Source organism: Kwoniella mangroviensis, assembly GCF_000507465.2.
Source record: "Kwoniella mangroviensis CBS 8507 chromosome 1 map unlocalized Ctg01, whole genome shotgun sequence".
Classification (NCBI taxonomy): domain Eukaryota; kingdom Fungi; phylum Basidiomycota; class Tremellomycetes; order Tremellales; family Cryptococcaceae; genus Kwoniella; species Kwoniella mangrovensis.
This window is the reverse complement of record NW_027062533.1, coordinates 4,914,222-4,929,291: the sequence shown is the minus strand read 5'-3', so window position 1 is coordinate 4,929,291 and position 15,070 is coordinate 4,914,222. Positions and strand designations below refer to the sequence as shown.

The following is a 15,070-nucleotide window of genomic DNA, read 5'->3' as shown; positions in this document are numbered from 1 at the left end:
ATAAATAAGCATAGTAAGCGTGCCATATGCCCGTCGGCCTCGAGGGTCGACCATTTAAATCGACTCTGCTGGTCTAACCTAGACATCCTCTAAGATCTCGACATCCGATCATTAAACGTTCTCAGTGTAATCGATATCTATAGCAATTCGCTGAATTGGAGACCCTTATTCAACACAGACATGTCGACGATCACCCCCGTATCTCCTCCCGTCTACGATGACGACAAGATTCTTCCTGTCGGTGGGGGGACTACAACTGTGGATGAAGATCTGGGATTCGTTAAAGACGATGTTCGAGTGGATGTCCATACCAACCTTTGTGAGTCATCTTTGCCTTCATGCTGGCATCTGTCGAGTTTGACCTAAGGGCTGACGATGATTGTAATTGTATGACTATAGATGATGGTGTACAACGTAAGATGGAACAACGGCATATGCAGATGATCGCGCTTGCCGGAACCCTCGGTACAGGCCTGTTTCTAGGTAGTGAAAGACTATCGCACATGGTGGACCGGTTGGTTCATTATTGGCTTTTGTATTGACTGGTTCGATTGCCTATTCAATGTGTAAGTCCTCACCTCTCATACTACTTTTGGCCCCTCACCCTCACCCTCAGCCATCGTTCTCTCTCGGGTGTGACTTTACATGCTAAATCTTTGCCATCGCAACGTCTTAGTGGTCTGCGTGGGTGAAATGGCAGTTTACGCTCCCATCTCAGGAGGGTACATCCATTTCATCGAAAGATGGTTGAATCCCTCAGTTGGATTTGCAGTCGGTTGGCAAGTTTGTTTTCAATATTGCTTGTTCTTATCTTCCGAAGTCATCGCTGCGTCTATCCTCATTTCTTACTGGGACCAATGTGAGTGGTGCCGTACAGTAGATCTGATCAGGGTCTTAGCTGATCCAGGATTGGAAATGGTATAAATAGCTTTTACTATCCCACATCAAGCTGGATATATGATAGCGCTCGGTTTTGGTGCTGCTGCTATCGTTATGGATTCAGTTTTCAGAGACAGAGAAGCGAAAAGAAGGATCTATACGCTGATTCCCTATACTCATTTTGTAAATAGAACTTTTTCGGTGTAAGGTGGTTCGGTGAATCCGAGGTAAGTCTACTCAAGAACCATAATTCCTCATCATAATTTGTAATAGACAAATTCACTTATATTCTAAATCGCCCTTCTAGTTTTTCTTCGCATTTATCAAGAGTAAGTGAATCAGCCCAAGCCTCAATGTGGCTCGTCAATCCCTCAACATGACCAGCTAATCCCTTTTTTTGCCTCATTTTGCCCCTGTTGCCAGTCGCTCTCGTCATCGGTCTGATCATCGCAGGTATCGTCGTCGACCTGGGTGGAGGTCCGAACCACGATCGTATCGGATTTCGATATTGGAAAGATCCTGGTGCATTTGCCGAATACCATTTCGCAGGTGATCTTGGGAAATTCTTAGGATTCTTTACCAACCTCCTTCAAGCGGCAGGATCATTCGCAGGGATAGAATCAATCGCAGTGGCAGCAGCAGAAGTGAAGAACTCCCGTGTAGCTTTGACGAAAGCTATCAAAAGATTGTTCTGGAGAATTACCATTTTTTACATCCTATTGATATTCGTGGTTGGATTATTGGTTCCATATAACGATTCATCATTATTACAATCAACCGGTACAGCCGCCTCATCACCTTTTGTCATTGCTTTTCAAAGAGCTGGAATAAAAGCTTTACCCAGCATAATCAACGCTGCGGTACTCACCTCTGCTTTTTCGGCTGGTAGTTCCCTCATGTATTCGGTTAGTAGGATGTTATATGGTTTGTCACTTAGAGGATACGCTCCAAGTATATTAGCAAAAACAACTAAGAAAGGTTTACCGATCGTTTCATTAAGTTTTGTGACCCTTTTTTATGGTTTGTCATTCATGACGTTGAGTAAAGGTGCTTCGACGCTACTGAATTGGTTATCTAACTTGAATGCTTTGTGAGTGATTTCGCACTTTTCATCACAACTCATCAATCTATATTAATCATGAGGTTATTACGCAGAATCGGTTATATCACTTGGGGTACTATCGCCATTACCTACTTGCGATTCAAGAAAGGTCTAGCAGCTTAAGGTATTGATCGAAAGTCGTTACAGTAAGTCTATCCTCCTTCATTTTGCCTTATTCTGATCTACCAAATCATAGTGCTGATCGTGATTGTGTAAGTCTCATATCCTAGTTAGTGGAACAGACTTCAACCCTGGCCGGCATACTGGGAGATCTTCTGGTCATCAATCATCATCATTTTCAACGGTTGGGAAGTATTCACCAAAGGCTATTGGAATCCATCCGACTTCGTCATTGCCTACATCACCATACCTGTTTTCTCAGTGTTGATATTGGGTTATTGGATAGTGAAGAGACCTAGACATCTGAAAATTGACGAATTGGATATGTACTCCAACATCCCTATCGACGAGGAGGTGTCTTATGAGGAGCCGCCAACTAAGAATTGGGGTGTCAAGGTTGTCAATTTCTTGTTTACCTAAAAAGTGCCAAGTATCGTGCTGTGCTGTACTATACTATCGTGTGCAATATCTCGTAGATGGATTGATGGTCGGTTCACGAAGAAAGAGATTCAAGACTGTTGGTTGGGGCGAAGTCAGGTGGACATGCCCTCGTTAGGGAGTGGTAGACGACGGTCACAGACATGAGAAAGTAATAGGAATAAATGTATTCGGTGTTGCAAGTCAAGTACACAAGTTGTCTTCAGGGAACCGTTCGTGGTTGTTTATCTTTTGGTTGATAGGCATCATATTTTTTATGAAACTTAGATTACATTTTGATCCTTGGGTTATTAGTCCGAGTCGATGATCTTTGATGAAAATTCATTCAGCAGCTAAATGATCTGATAAAGGATATGAAAGCTTTGCCAATCAGAATAATCTTAACCATCACAAGGTGAACTACATATACATCCTTGTTCTACATATTTACAGATTTACAGCAATACAATATTAACATCTCCCTTCCTTTCTTCCGTAAGCCGGATCCATAATCTGAATTTCCATTCTCAACAAATCACTAATGTACCCTTGCCGCTCTTACTGGGAGTAGGGTCTTTGATTGCCTTGTATCACTATTGCCAATTAACGAGTTTGTGCCATCTGGGTCAGATGACAATTTCCTAGATTCCCATAAACCGCATATGTGTCTAATTGAAAGGAACCAAGTCAGACCGATCAGCCAAATCCATATTACCAGTCATAATTCCACACGGTAATAACATTCTGAACCAAAGAAATGGATCTAGGCGAATTTGGAAAATAGGGATGACTTGCAACTCACTTTTTCCCATTTCCAGCCTTATCTTCCCCAACTCTACATTCCCTCGAACAAAACGTCAATCCGCACCTCCTACATTCCGGGAAATTCACACCTTGCATCTCACATACCCCACATATGACATGTTTAGTGAGAGCGCTGGATAATTCCGCTTTGGCTAGTTCAGGATCGATAGGGTTGATCTGATGTTCTGGTATGGAAGAAGGTTCGAATGGTAATTTACGTCTAGACGAGCTATCACCCTTGGTAGTAGCACGCAAGGTCCCGAATTGCGGTGATGAAGCTACCGGACGTAAGGTGTTGATATTGGCAGGTGATACACCTTGATAGTGTTGATTAGGAATTATGGTCCGTGGGGATTGTTGAGAAATGCCACAAGCGGATGAATTCGGGTGTGATAGAGATGAAGTGTATCTATCATTTTCGATAGGAGGTGATAATTTCCATCCATCAAGTGACGGATATCTTGCTGATTCTTCTTCATGTTCTTCTTGTTGTGCGAATGCTTCGGTCAGGTCAGCCATCGACTTGGCATGCACTCTTCGTAATGTCGACATGGCATCTTCATCTTCATCTCTGTCTCTTTCGCTCAATCTCACAGTGACAGGTTGATAATTCTCATCCGTGATTGAGCTTAAGGAAGCTACCGAAGCTGAAGATTTGATAGGAGTAGAGAGTATTCTGGAAGCTGATAGGGAAGTGATGGATGATGCGGATGGTTTACGTCCATGAGTGGTCAAAGATGGTTTTCGAGGAGATCTTTTCTGACGAGATGATGATGATGATGAATTATTTGGGGGAGAAAGATGAGTATCGGGGAATGGAAACCCTTTCATCATGATATTCTCATCTTTAGGTGTGGAAGTGATGATATCCAATCGTTTAGCAGCTTGTCTGATGAGATCGTCGGCTACTTCGTAACCCGTCGGATGGTGAGAGACGACATTCTTGAAGTAAATTTCAGCTTCCAAATCGTGAGATGTCATACCGAGCTGAGCAAAACGTCACATCGTATCAATAAGCAAGGTATCTGACGACTATAAGTGGGACAACAGAAGATCGAAACACTGTGTCATATACTCACGATATAATTAAGGATGATATCCACACTTCCTCTCAGTCTTTGTGTTTCCTTCATCTCTGCTCCCGATTCCATCTCTTCCCGTTTCATCATATCCAATAGAGCTATATTGAAAGCCACAATGTGACCTAATTTCCATACGTTCCTTCCCTTTTCAGTTTCATTTCGCGGTCGTAAGATACTTGGAAGGGCCTGCAGGGATATAGGTGGGAGGAATACAGGGTCTTGAGGTTGGATGTGACCGTGCCGATAGAGTTTCAAGAGTGGTTGCAGCAGGTCGTACTATATGACAAATGGTTCAGTCAAAGTTAGATATGTGACAACTAAGGAATTATGCGATCAGATGGAGATGTCTTTAATAGGTGTGTAACTCACCATAGTCTGTAAAACCTCCAATCTCCTAGCTGTACTTTCGATATCAACGTCCTCATTTTCAAGCTCGAAGGGATCATCTACAAGACCATCACCAGGAGTTCTTATGACGGTCGACTCAGAGGTCCGGCCAGAGTTGGAACTAGGGATTAATCTCGGTGGACAGAGGGTATCGACCGAATCTGACAATGTATTTTCAACTCTGGGATCGACTTTAGTGATGGTGTCCGATGTCGTTTGACGATTGAGTCTATCTTCATTTCTGTGCTTGAGTTTGCCTTTAAGGTCAAACGATAAAACCTCTTCTTCACCTATCGAGTTGTCCCTGGCGTGCTCGGCATTATGAAATGTTCCATCCGAAGTGAATGTGGATACGATCTTGACAGATTGCGGTATCTGCTGTTGTTGTCTCTTATTCACCTGCTTCTTCTCTCTTTCCGATTCCTCCTGTACCAACCAGCTCAACCCTAAGACAAACCACGCTCCAGCAATTCCCATCGACCTGACGTCCCTCACTGCCCTCTTCCCATCCTTCGGTATCTGCCACCCCGAAGCTACTAGATCCAAGGTAGGTCGTCTGGGAGGTGTGGGTCGTAGGGTGATATTCGCTTGGGATGAAAAAAAGGAGGAGGAGGAGGATCCGAAGAATTTACTGTAGATTCTTGTTGTTATCGTCGAATGGCTGGCTAAAACTTGCACTTTCTCACGTTCATTTTCAAGATCACGGCCATTTCGATGTTGGACCTGACCGTGAGAATGATTGTGGAGATCGTGATCCTCATGCTCCATCAGTGTCGATCCTCTGATCAATAAGTTACCCAATGCGAGACATGCGGAAGCTGAGCAGAAGGGCGGTAGAGCAGCTTGAGTGTAAATTTTGATAGCTAGTTCTGGATGGTGAGATATCAACGCGGTCTATATCGCGGTCATACCATCATCAGTCTGCGATCCATACATCAAGCTATGGCTATTAGATGTCTATACTCACCTGAGCATCCCACATAAGTGATTCTTCATCTATCCCACCACCTGCACTCTGCTCTCCACCATCCTCATCGACCTCACCATCCGTTACATCTTCCTCGTCCTCGTCATCCTCGTCGCCTTCCGATCTCTTCAATGTACTAGACAGCCCTAGAAGTGAGAATAGGTTGGCGAACGATCCTCTGAATGGTATGCTGGAATGAGATGGAGCGATACTTGAGCTGGATTTGATATGATTATGTCGTGAGGTCGAAGTGGAACGTAAAGGTCGATGCTGGTGATCTTGTTTGGTCATCAGGCGGTGTGACAAGTCGCTGAGTCGTGGGTATACACAGTTTAGCAAGAATTGATAAGCAATCAACAGGCAACACCCGATGTTGACATAGATGGACAGATACAAGCAAGCATGAGCATGAGCATGAGCATGAGCATGTATACAAACTGTTACGTGAATTGGGGTGACTTGGGATGAAACTTGGGGTCAAGGCCGGTGTGAAGTTAAACCGTAAACGTTTACCGTTATCTGGCTGTTATCAAATCACATCATCACAACTCCACCAAAAATCGATCACACGACCATCATATTCTCTGTTTACTTCCGAGTCATCCATTCATCGTGAGAAGGAATGAGGGACAAGAGACACGTATGCATGCATGCTGCTACGACCCAAAATATCTATCCCAAAACCCTATGGTGCCATTATGGGCAGGTTCGAAAGATGGTGATAACCCTATCAACCTCGTGACAAGCGAAAATATCTCCAAATTTGGGAAACCTATACATGCAGTATGGCAGAAATAAGTTAGCAAAGATAACTGATCAACATAGTTGACGAGCCGAGGCTCTTCACGTACTCTTCAATATAGGCGGCTTAGTCGATTCATACACTTCCGATGAAGCTTTCTTCTTGATTGACTTGACAAACGGTCCCTTGGCAAAGAAGATTGCTTGCATCTCGGGAAACAAATTATCTAAGAGGGTTGCCTCATCAGCTCTCAGAGGTCAAGGCATTCCATCGTACAGACATAACTAACCATAACCATGATTACCCTTTGGCTGATAATCGCCCTGAAACAAAACTTCATGTTCGTGCTATCGACAGAAAAGTATACAGAAAATTGTTAGTGATGATGGTAAATATAAGAACAGTGAGACTCACATGATCAGTGATCGCCCAGCCTATGGTAGGAACGACATAGATAGGGGCGATTCTGTGTCCGTGATTGAAATGCCATCTTTCAGGCATGGTCTCGTGGGTGTATCTTATCGCGTAGATGATCAGCTGAGGAGCAAATTTGCACATATACTTATGTGTCAACCAACTCACACTGCAAAGGTACCGTTCGAAGATTTAGCAGCTTCAAGCAGGATATCAAGGTAATACTGCGTGTCGACACCTTCCTTGAACCTCAAACCGACTGAAGGCCAACCTATGTTGGATATAGTTGATTAGCACAAATGAACAGTCTATAACCAGCTAGGTCGTAGCTCACCGTCCTTATGTTCGATCACATCTACACCTTGTTCACCTAGGATATCATCCAAATAGATTATCCGGTCGTTACTTGTCTCCGCCATGCCTTTACCAAAACAATCCATGATCAGTCAATATGTCGAGCAAGCTGAGAGATTTCGTTCAGAGACCGGAACTCAGCTCACCATGGTCAGAAACGATGACCACATTCACTATATCATCCAGATTTCTCACTTCTAGTCCATGCAGCAGTTCTCCGATCATCTCATCACATAGCGAAAGACTATGATTCACACCCTTCGAGTTTGGTCCACCACGATGTCCCGATTGATCAATCTCCGGGAAGTACGATGCGATGAATTGCGGTCTTTCTTTGATATCGAGATCGAGATAAGATAAGATCTGGGTGACTTTATTGGAAGGTGAGAGTTGCTGTAAAAATCACCCAAAGAGTCAACGTTGGTTCATGATAATGAGAATGAGTGTATGGTGTCTGGTATAGCCAAACAGCAATGCGTGGAAGCGAAGATCTTGCTTACTCGGTATGGGACAAAATACGATGGTGAGATACCTTTCGAGGTTACCGGAGGGCCTGGCCTAAAATATGACAAGATGACCATTAGTCAATACTCTTCTTACTTTTAATTTGCTCATAGACTTGCATGGATGACCTCAGAACAACTTAGCAGATCAAAGAGTATATGTCTGGTATCCTTCAAATTATAACCACTTACCACATGATGACAGCACTTTTCTGCTTAGCCCTCTCCACAGCACTCCAAAGGGGTTCACCCCACCACCAATTCGAATTCCAGCTCTTATCTTCTTCGGTATACACGAATTGCGATCCTACATCACTTTCATCCTTCTTGACGTTGGCACCACCTGTCATCTTTTCACTGTTTCTATCGTCCATCATATCTATATCATCTATATCATTTATGTCTCTATCCTTGCTCATATGTCTCAGTTCGATATCCGATATACCCATATCTGCTCTAGAAGTTATTGCCTCGCCAACGAACATCGGATCCCAAAATTTATTCGCTACAATCCCGTGTGATTCTGGATGCAAACCCGTCATGAGACTCCAGTGATTGGGAAATGTCAATGTGGGGAAGACGGGTTTCATCGATTCTGCCCTGATCCCATCACTCCTCTGTGCCAAACCCACTAAGTTCGGTAGGAGGTCAACGTGCGAGGTGAGGTACGAAGGTCGAAAGCCGTCTAGGGAGATTAAAAGGACGGTGGGGTGGTATGGATGTGTACCGTTAGATAGGATCGGTATGGAATGGTAAGGTGACGAGCTGGGAGAGAAGAGGGTGAAGAGGAGGAGAATTAGGGGAACGGACAGGAGGTAGAGGAGTGGTTTGGGTAGCTTGTTCAGGATGTCAGCATGAGACCTCAAGCCATTGAACTATGCAAGCTCATATGCAAACACTCACCTCTACTCCTAGAATCTTCACCCTTCCCTTCCTCCGCTTCCCATCATCTACGACTAGCGTATCTATGTTCGAGCGCAAACTCCTCTCACCCAGCAGACCTACTTGCTCGTCTGCCAGGTCGTCTATATCACTGACGTCTTCATCTCGCTGTGTCTCGAACCGATCCTGCTGTTGGACTACCAAATCGTCTTCAGAGCTTGAGATGCTTAATGTTGGTGATCCACCTCCTTCTTCCACCAGCGGTAGGGGAGTTTTCTGTTTACCTTTGTTTTTAATATTAGGAGAAAGTGAAGAGGGCATGGTCCGTTCGAATGTGTTAGCCCTGCTCAGTCGTCGTCGTGCAGGCGCTCAGGTATAGGTGAGCTTTCCTTCGATATGCAGCTGACCGGGTAGAGGACGATCCAGTTGGGTGGACACGGACCAAGCAGGAGGAAGATGAAAGATGAAGATGCAAAGTGGAGGCAATCGACGTTACAGATTCGTAATGGGTCATTAGCGGAATCGAAATAGTCCCCTCGCTTGATTAGGTTTTCATCCTAACACCGATTACAACTCGCACTACATCACTCCGAACGCGTGCATACGAGTAGGGTGTTCAAACGTGTTTTCGCAATTCTGCAACTGCAACTACGTCCATCTTCTCACTTCTCACTGCTCATCCAGTTCTTCTTACATCAATCGACAGGTCCGGCTCAGCTCAATCAGACAACAAGACAGAACAGGAAGAGACTGTCAAGAGCCTGCAACATGTCAACCCGTCCGAATCTGGTCCGCGTTCTTCTTCTCACCCTGTTCCTCATCGCCATCCCCATCATAGCTTCCTCAGGCGATCGTAATCCGACTTTCCAACATTGTCTCAAAGGCTGTCAATTGACATACTGCGAACCTCATCAACCTCCCCTACCGAGCTACCTGAGGGCATTCGGTTGGACATGCAAAGAAAATTGCGCGTATGAGTGCGGTCACACGTTTACGGACAATATCAGACCGGGAAGTAAATCTCATCAATGTGAGTGAGACCAAGCCAAGCGAGGTTACTCAAGATCACATGGTGGGATACGTTATGGCCCTATCTTATCATGATCATTCTATTACTTGCATCGCTGACAGTGCATTATTGGTGCATAGTCTATGGTAAATGGGCTTTCTACCGACTTGGACCCTTCCAAGAACCCTTCTCGATCTTGATGTCTCTTGGGAACCTGTGCGTCAATCTGAAAGGTCTCGAACAACTTCGTCGAAGGGTGAGAAAGGAGAATGGGATGAGGAACTGGTTGAGTGCGTTGGGTTGGATCCAGGTCAATACTTGGATATGGAGTACAGTTTTTCATGCTAGAGGTGAGTCTCGATATTTCCTCGTAACACAGTAATGTCATACTGATCTTGCTATGTTGTCTATAGATACACCAACGACCGAACGATTGGATTACTTTTCAGCAACTTTAACAATCTCCTTCACGCTTCTCTATTCAATCGTCCGGGTATTCCACTTACGTACACCTTTATCAACTTCCCGTTACCTCTTTCCCATCTCAGCCATCATCGGATTCATCGTTTTGGGTCATTTCACTTACCTCCTCTCATTTCCCTTCGGTTCATTCCCATATGGATATCATACGAAATTCAATCTCGTCTTGGCTACGATTCATAACGTGTTGTGGATAAGTTGGAGTTTATCTTTCAAATATCCTTATCCTAAAATGACCTTTTTAGGTACGACCTATACGTTTCCAAAACCTTATCCACCTCATGATCCTCTTACGCAAAATCCCAAACCTAAAGAAGCTCAGACCCCCTTTATTCTAGTGATCTTAACCACTTTAGCAATGACATTTGAATTATTGGATTTCTCACCTGTGTTTAGGATAATCGACGCTCATTCGTTATGGCACGCTAGTACCATACCGCTTACCATTGCCTGGTGGCATTTCATGGTGGAAGATACGATAGAACTGGAAGGTACCCTCTTATCACAACGCCCACAACAGATTGGTAATAACGAGAAAGGAGAACAAGGTGGTGATGAGTTGGAAGTACCGAGAACTCCAAATTTCATACAAATCGCTTCGACGCCCAAGTTTCAAAGGATTCCAAGTCCAGGAAAGAGTCCAAAGGTAGATAAACCGGAATGAGTAATGTGGGAGAAATACTGAACAGTCAATGACAAAATGTCTTGGAGCTATTGCAAATGCATTTTGATTCGAAGTGGGAGAATTGAAAGTAACAAGAAGGAAGAGACAATTGACCATCTAGAAAGGAAGAAAAGACAATTGAAAGAGAGAATGGGAGTTACATCCAAAAACTGTTTACGCTTGTTAATTAGATATCATATCATTCAATCCAACCATGTTCAGGTTTATCGATGCACATACATATATACATGTAAACCATCTGCCAATTGGACAGTAGATCTATACCTTGCGCAATCTTGTATTGATGACTTCGTCATAGGAGTGATATGAAGGCGAGCATGCGAACTTGACCATGACATACTAATTGAAGACGTAGGAAAATATATCTGCGCGACGTTTTCTGTATGTTTTCTGCATGGTATCAAAAAGACATAGATGAGTTTGATGTATGAATTTTTGAGTCCCAATGAAAGACCAAAAAGATGATATATTCGAAGTAAAGAAAGATGAGAAAAAAATGTAAAATGGATATATGGGAAAAAAGGGAATCAAATGAAATTGAAGATGAAAATGAGGTTCTTGTGATGAGCTATAAGCAAATGTATCGTCTTCTCTGGTATACTCCGTTTCCTTTCCGTTATCCCCCGATCCGTCATTCTGATTCTATTTGGATCAAATCCATCCCATATCGCACCCCTAATCCTCCTCCGTATCACTGTCTATCTTGCCCTCGTCCACTTTATTGGACTTCCGTGACTACGGTTGTCCCTCTTTTGTTCTGAACGATCACCTACTAAACAAGAAGTCAGTTGATCGGATCTTCATACTGATCACAACAGATCTCAGTCCAACTCACTTTGGATTTGAATGATCCTCTGACATCGGCTTTACCGTTGGCGGCTGCTTTCTTGGCGGCGGCACCTTTCTTGTAAGTGGCTCGGTAGAAGCTATGAATGAAATAGTTGTCAGCGAGACGTCTTTCGAGTGGTTGGAAGGAGTTATGAGGTTGATCTCGCGACGACTCGTCCAGGGACTAGTAGACGAAGTAAAATACTCACGCAATGAACAAGAAGAGGTAAGAAGTCAAAAGACCACAACCGAAGAGTGCTGCACCCTCACTTCCAGCACAATCACCGACAGTTGGGAAAGGTGTGTATGTCGTGGCGAAGTGATTGTAAGCTGTAAACACAATGACATCGGTTAGCAAAATTAACCGCCCTTTGATGGGGCACAACCAAATAAGAGCGAAGAATGAAGAGGTTGGTAGGTCGGGAAGTGATCAGGTCTATATAATGTATTTCCATTGGTAATTCCTAGGAATTCAAACTGAATGGTTGGATGTGAGTAGGTAGGTAGGTAGGTAGGGTTTGATTTTACCAAAAAGAAGAAAAAGAAGAAAAGAAAATTAAGCGAACTAGAAGGTGAGACTGGGAATGGTAAGTTTGGATATTGGTTGTGCCCGAAACGGTATGAGAATAAAAACGTGCTGGCAAAGTAGACGATGAAAAGGTCGATGATGAATTGAGTGATTTGCATCGAGGTGAGGTATTTCTTCCACTATATCACGAGAAGCGCAATCAGCTAATGGAACATTGTTTTTGTCTGTAGAAAGAAGTGACTGAACAAACCCAGATCTTGGCACCGCCAGCAGTAGCGTAGTAGTAGTAGTCTACAAGAACAAAGCAAAGATTTAGCTAGCCAATCTGATGATTTGTTTCAAGACTTTTAGACACTCACACATGATGACGTGAACGAGGAGGTTCAAGGTGATGACGACCCATTGCTATTGATTGATTAACTTTGTCAGTTTTGAGAGCATTACAAAACTTGGTATAGCTCGGATATACTCACTACAGAGGTCTCTCCTTCGAGTTGAGTGAAACACAAGATTGCAGTAGCAGCATGGTGGAAGACGTGGAGGAAGGCTAGACAGTCAATCAGCGACCATTCGCGACCGTGAGCAGTACGAAAGACTCACCCAAAGGTTTCTTCTTGAGAACGAGGAAGACGGTGTCGATAAGCTCAACGTATTTGATGTAGTAGTTGATCATGTAGTAGGTAACGAGTCGCTATTGAGATATTTAATGACATTAGCATGTCTCACATAAGCATAAAGTGTTGTTTTGGGATCACCCGATTTTTTGGGGATGGGGACAGGAGAGGGTGAAATTAACTTACAGGAGTGAAAGCGGTGGGGTTACAGATTGACCAGAAGAAACCGTGTTTGAGGAACATGGGAACACTGCGGTAACGATTGCATATCGGTAAGAATCCAACAAAACGGGTGAGAGATGAAAGTCACTTGCATTTCCTCAAGCATCAACGCGAGGAGAAGCCCTGAACCAAGAGTGAGGTAAACGTTGTGGAATCTGAATGGACCAGTGAGCTTGAAAGGCTGTCTCTTCCTGCGCGATTACCATTGCATCAGCGTATTGTCTCGAATTATACTGAATGATATGAGGATGGAATGAAATGACCCACTTCATGAGCTCTCTTCCGCCGAAGATGACGAGAAGGTAGGTACCGATGGCAGCTACGACCTCCTTCTGAGTTGAGAGGGGGGATGATCCAGGTACCCAGGTCTTGTACTGGATAGGTACCTTGGGTACACCGAGTGTCTCCCACGCAGAGGTGATGAGGGTGTAGAGCGGACCTGGTCCAGGTGTCCATGCTGAGAAAGGTGACATTTTGTTGATATGGTGTGAGTGTTCAGATTATAAAGAGGGTTGTTTATGCAAAAGACGCGTCGAGATGTCGGTATGAGAAAAAGAAAAGGGGGAGAGAGTCCACGATTGAATGTGAGAGAGGGAGAGAGGTCCTTGTCCGCTTAGAGATCAAGTTACCAGATGACTGAGTCAGAGGTAGGTATTATAAGTGTATGTTGATGTTGATGATGATGGTAAGAGAGAGAGAGATAGATATGAAAAAAGTGAGACAGGAGATGTTTTTTTTCCACTCTTGTTGCTGGTTTCCAGGAATAAGGGTTCATGTGGACCGTGCGATGGTATTTATTTTCTCTGGTTTTTTTCCATCTAAATAAATTATATACATTCAATTAATGACAAACGTGGTGTTACATGTTGCATTCATTACAAACATTTACGATCCCATCCTAATCGCATCTACGAATACCAGTGATCTTCCTGTCAGCTGATTACAAACCTTGTTAATTGGGTTTCAGTTTGTACCGGTCTCGGAGATGTGATTGATAACCGGAATGAGGGATGTGTGTACCAAACTGTGTTTCCGTACTTCCCGGTCCCTGAGGTGAATTCAACATGACAACTGATGCTGTCGACGTAGGTGGTGGGTGGGTGGTACTGCAGAGAAGACATTGCGTCCCACGGACCGTCCATGCGTCTGATATCTCTCTCATTTGATTTGTTTTTTCCCTTTGTGTCTTTGTCTTCGGATATCCTCTGTGATGACTAACCGGAGTACAGTACTCATAACTGACTGATCATGCCTGGCAGCTAAGAGAGAATTGATGGAGTACGGATCATATGCACGCAATCGCTCAGAAATATCGAGCTGAATGCTTCTGTATCTTCTTGATGATGTGGCTCGGTCAGTTCATACAAATAACATACAGGATGAATAGATGTGTGGATGTATTCAAACGTCAGATCATCGTCAGACATCAATTCGACTATAATTCTCTTTTGGAAAGGCTATCTCGGTACACCTCTTGCGGATCCCTTCTCTCAGCCGCAACGAACGGCACCAATGAGATTGGTTCCTCGTGGTGCAGTACTCTATGGATTGTTCCTCCACCTAATTGTTTGAGATCCATCTCTGAACAGGCGAAACTGAGTGTTTGGTTGACAGTGTGTGTAATTGGCTCTGTGACTGAGGGATTTTCACTTCTCAGTTCGAAAACGCTTTCAACGTTGTATTTCAAACTGCCATCTCGATAATATGCCTGTGAGATCCTTCGACCACTGTACATATTACAGTGACTCTTATAACTCTCAGCGATGACCGTCCATCATAGCTGCACGATTGCCGCTGTCATCGAAAGTACCCGTTGATCCTGCGGACATTCCGTATAGCAATTGTTCCTTAGAGGTCTGGCAGTTTTATCGTTGAGGTGTAGTTCAGTAGTGTAATTGTGGAATGCAAGACCGTGCCCCGTCGAGGAATGACTGTGTGGGGACATATATCATACAAAGCTACAATGTTCGTGGTGACTTATAGAGAGTAATAGAAGCAACGCATGCGATCTGAAAGGACCGTGGCATACTTATCAGGTGAATGATTGCCC

General features: G+C 43.9%; 5 protein-coding genes across 5 annotated transcripts; 2 read left to right on the top strand and 3 right to left on the bottom strand.

Annotated features, from left to right (window-relative positions):
- Window positions 1-180: 180 nt before the first annotated feature.
- I203_101835 (uncharacterized protein) lies at window positions 181-2,521 on the top strand (the record flags this gene model as incomplete). Its single annotated transcript, XM_065516966.1, has 12 exons — window positions 181-319; window positions 400-407; window positions 494-566; window positions 677-859; window positions 929-990; window positions 1,071-1,106; window positions 1,187-1,208; window positions 1,303-1,969; window positions 2,035-2,054; window positions 2,120-2,127; window positions 2,212-2,293; window positions 2,388-2,521. 12 exons carry the CDS (start codon window positions 181-183, stop codon window positions 2,519-2,521), a joined length of 1,434 nt encoding a protein of 477 aa, XP_065373784.1.
- A 535-nt stretch (window positions 2,522-3,056) lies between these two features.
- On the bottom strand, window positions 3,057-6,049 carry I203_101834 (uncharacterized protein; the record flags this gene model as incomplete). The annotated part of the gene is made up of 5 exons (XM_019146342.1): window positions 3,057-3,186; window positions 3,321-4,309; window positions 4,402-4,680; window positions 4,774-5,685; window positions 5,759-6,049. The coding sequence occupies 5 exons, from the start codon at window positions 6,047-6,049 to the stop codon at window positions 3,057-3,059; spliced, it is 2,601 nt and encodes an 866-aa protein (XP_019003875.1).
- A 365-nt stretch (window positions 6,050-6,414) lies between these two features.
- I203_101833 (uncharacterized protein) lies at window positions 6,415-8,974 on the bottom strand (the record flags this gene model as incomplete). The annotated part of the gene is made up of 10 exons (XM_019146341.1): window positions 6,415-6,530; window positions 6,610-6,726; window positions 6,790-6,847; window positions 6,915-7,017; window positions 7,083-7,185; window positions 7,249-7,335; window positions 7,415-7,661; window positions 7,769-7,826; window positions 7,964-8,607; window positions 8,675-8,974. The coding sequence occupies 10 exons, from the start codon at window positions 8,972-8,974 to the stop codon at window positions 6,415-6,417; spliced, it is 1,833 nt and encodes a 610-aa protein (XP_019003874.1).
- Window positions 8,975-9,421: 447 nt separating this feature from the next.
- Window positions 9,422-10,806, top strand: I203_101832 (uncharacterized protein; the record flags this gene model as incomplete). The annotated part of the gene is made up of 3 exons (XM_019146340.1): window positions 9,422-9,683; window positions 9,803-10,012; window positions 10,076-10,806. 3 exons carry the CDS (start codon window positions 9,422-9,424, stop codon window positions 10,804-10,806), a joined length of 1,203 nt encoding a protein of 400 aa, XP_019003873.1.
- A 739-nt stretch (window positions 10,807-11,545) lies between these two features.
- I203_101831 (uncharacterized protein) lies at window positions 11,546-13,493 on the bottom strand (the record flags this gene model as incomplete). The annotated part of the gene is made up of 11 exons (XM_065516965.1): window positions 11,546-11,596; window positions 11,663-11,753; window positions 11,865-11,985; window positions 12,222-12,363; window positions 12,435-12,475; window positions 12,544-12,589; window positions 12,658-12,731; window positions 12,785-12,875; window positions 12,985-13,048; window positions 13,113-13,211; window positions 13,288-13,493. The coding sequence occupies 11 exons, from the start codon at window positions 13,491-13,493 to the stop codon at window positions 11,546-11,548; spliced, it is 1,026 nt and encodes a 341-aa protein (XP_065373783.1).
- Between the last annotated feature and the right edge of the window lie 1,577 nt (window positions 13,494-15,070).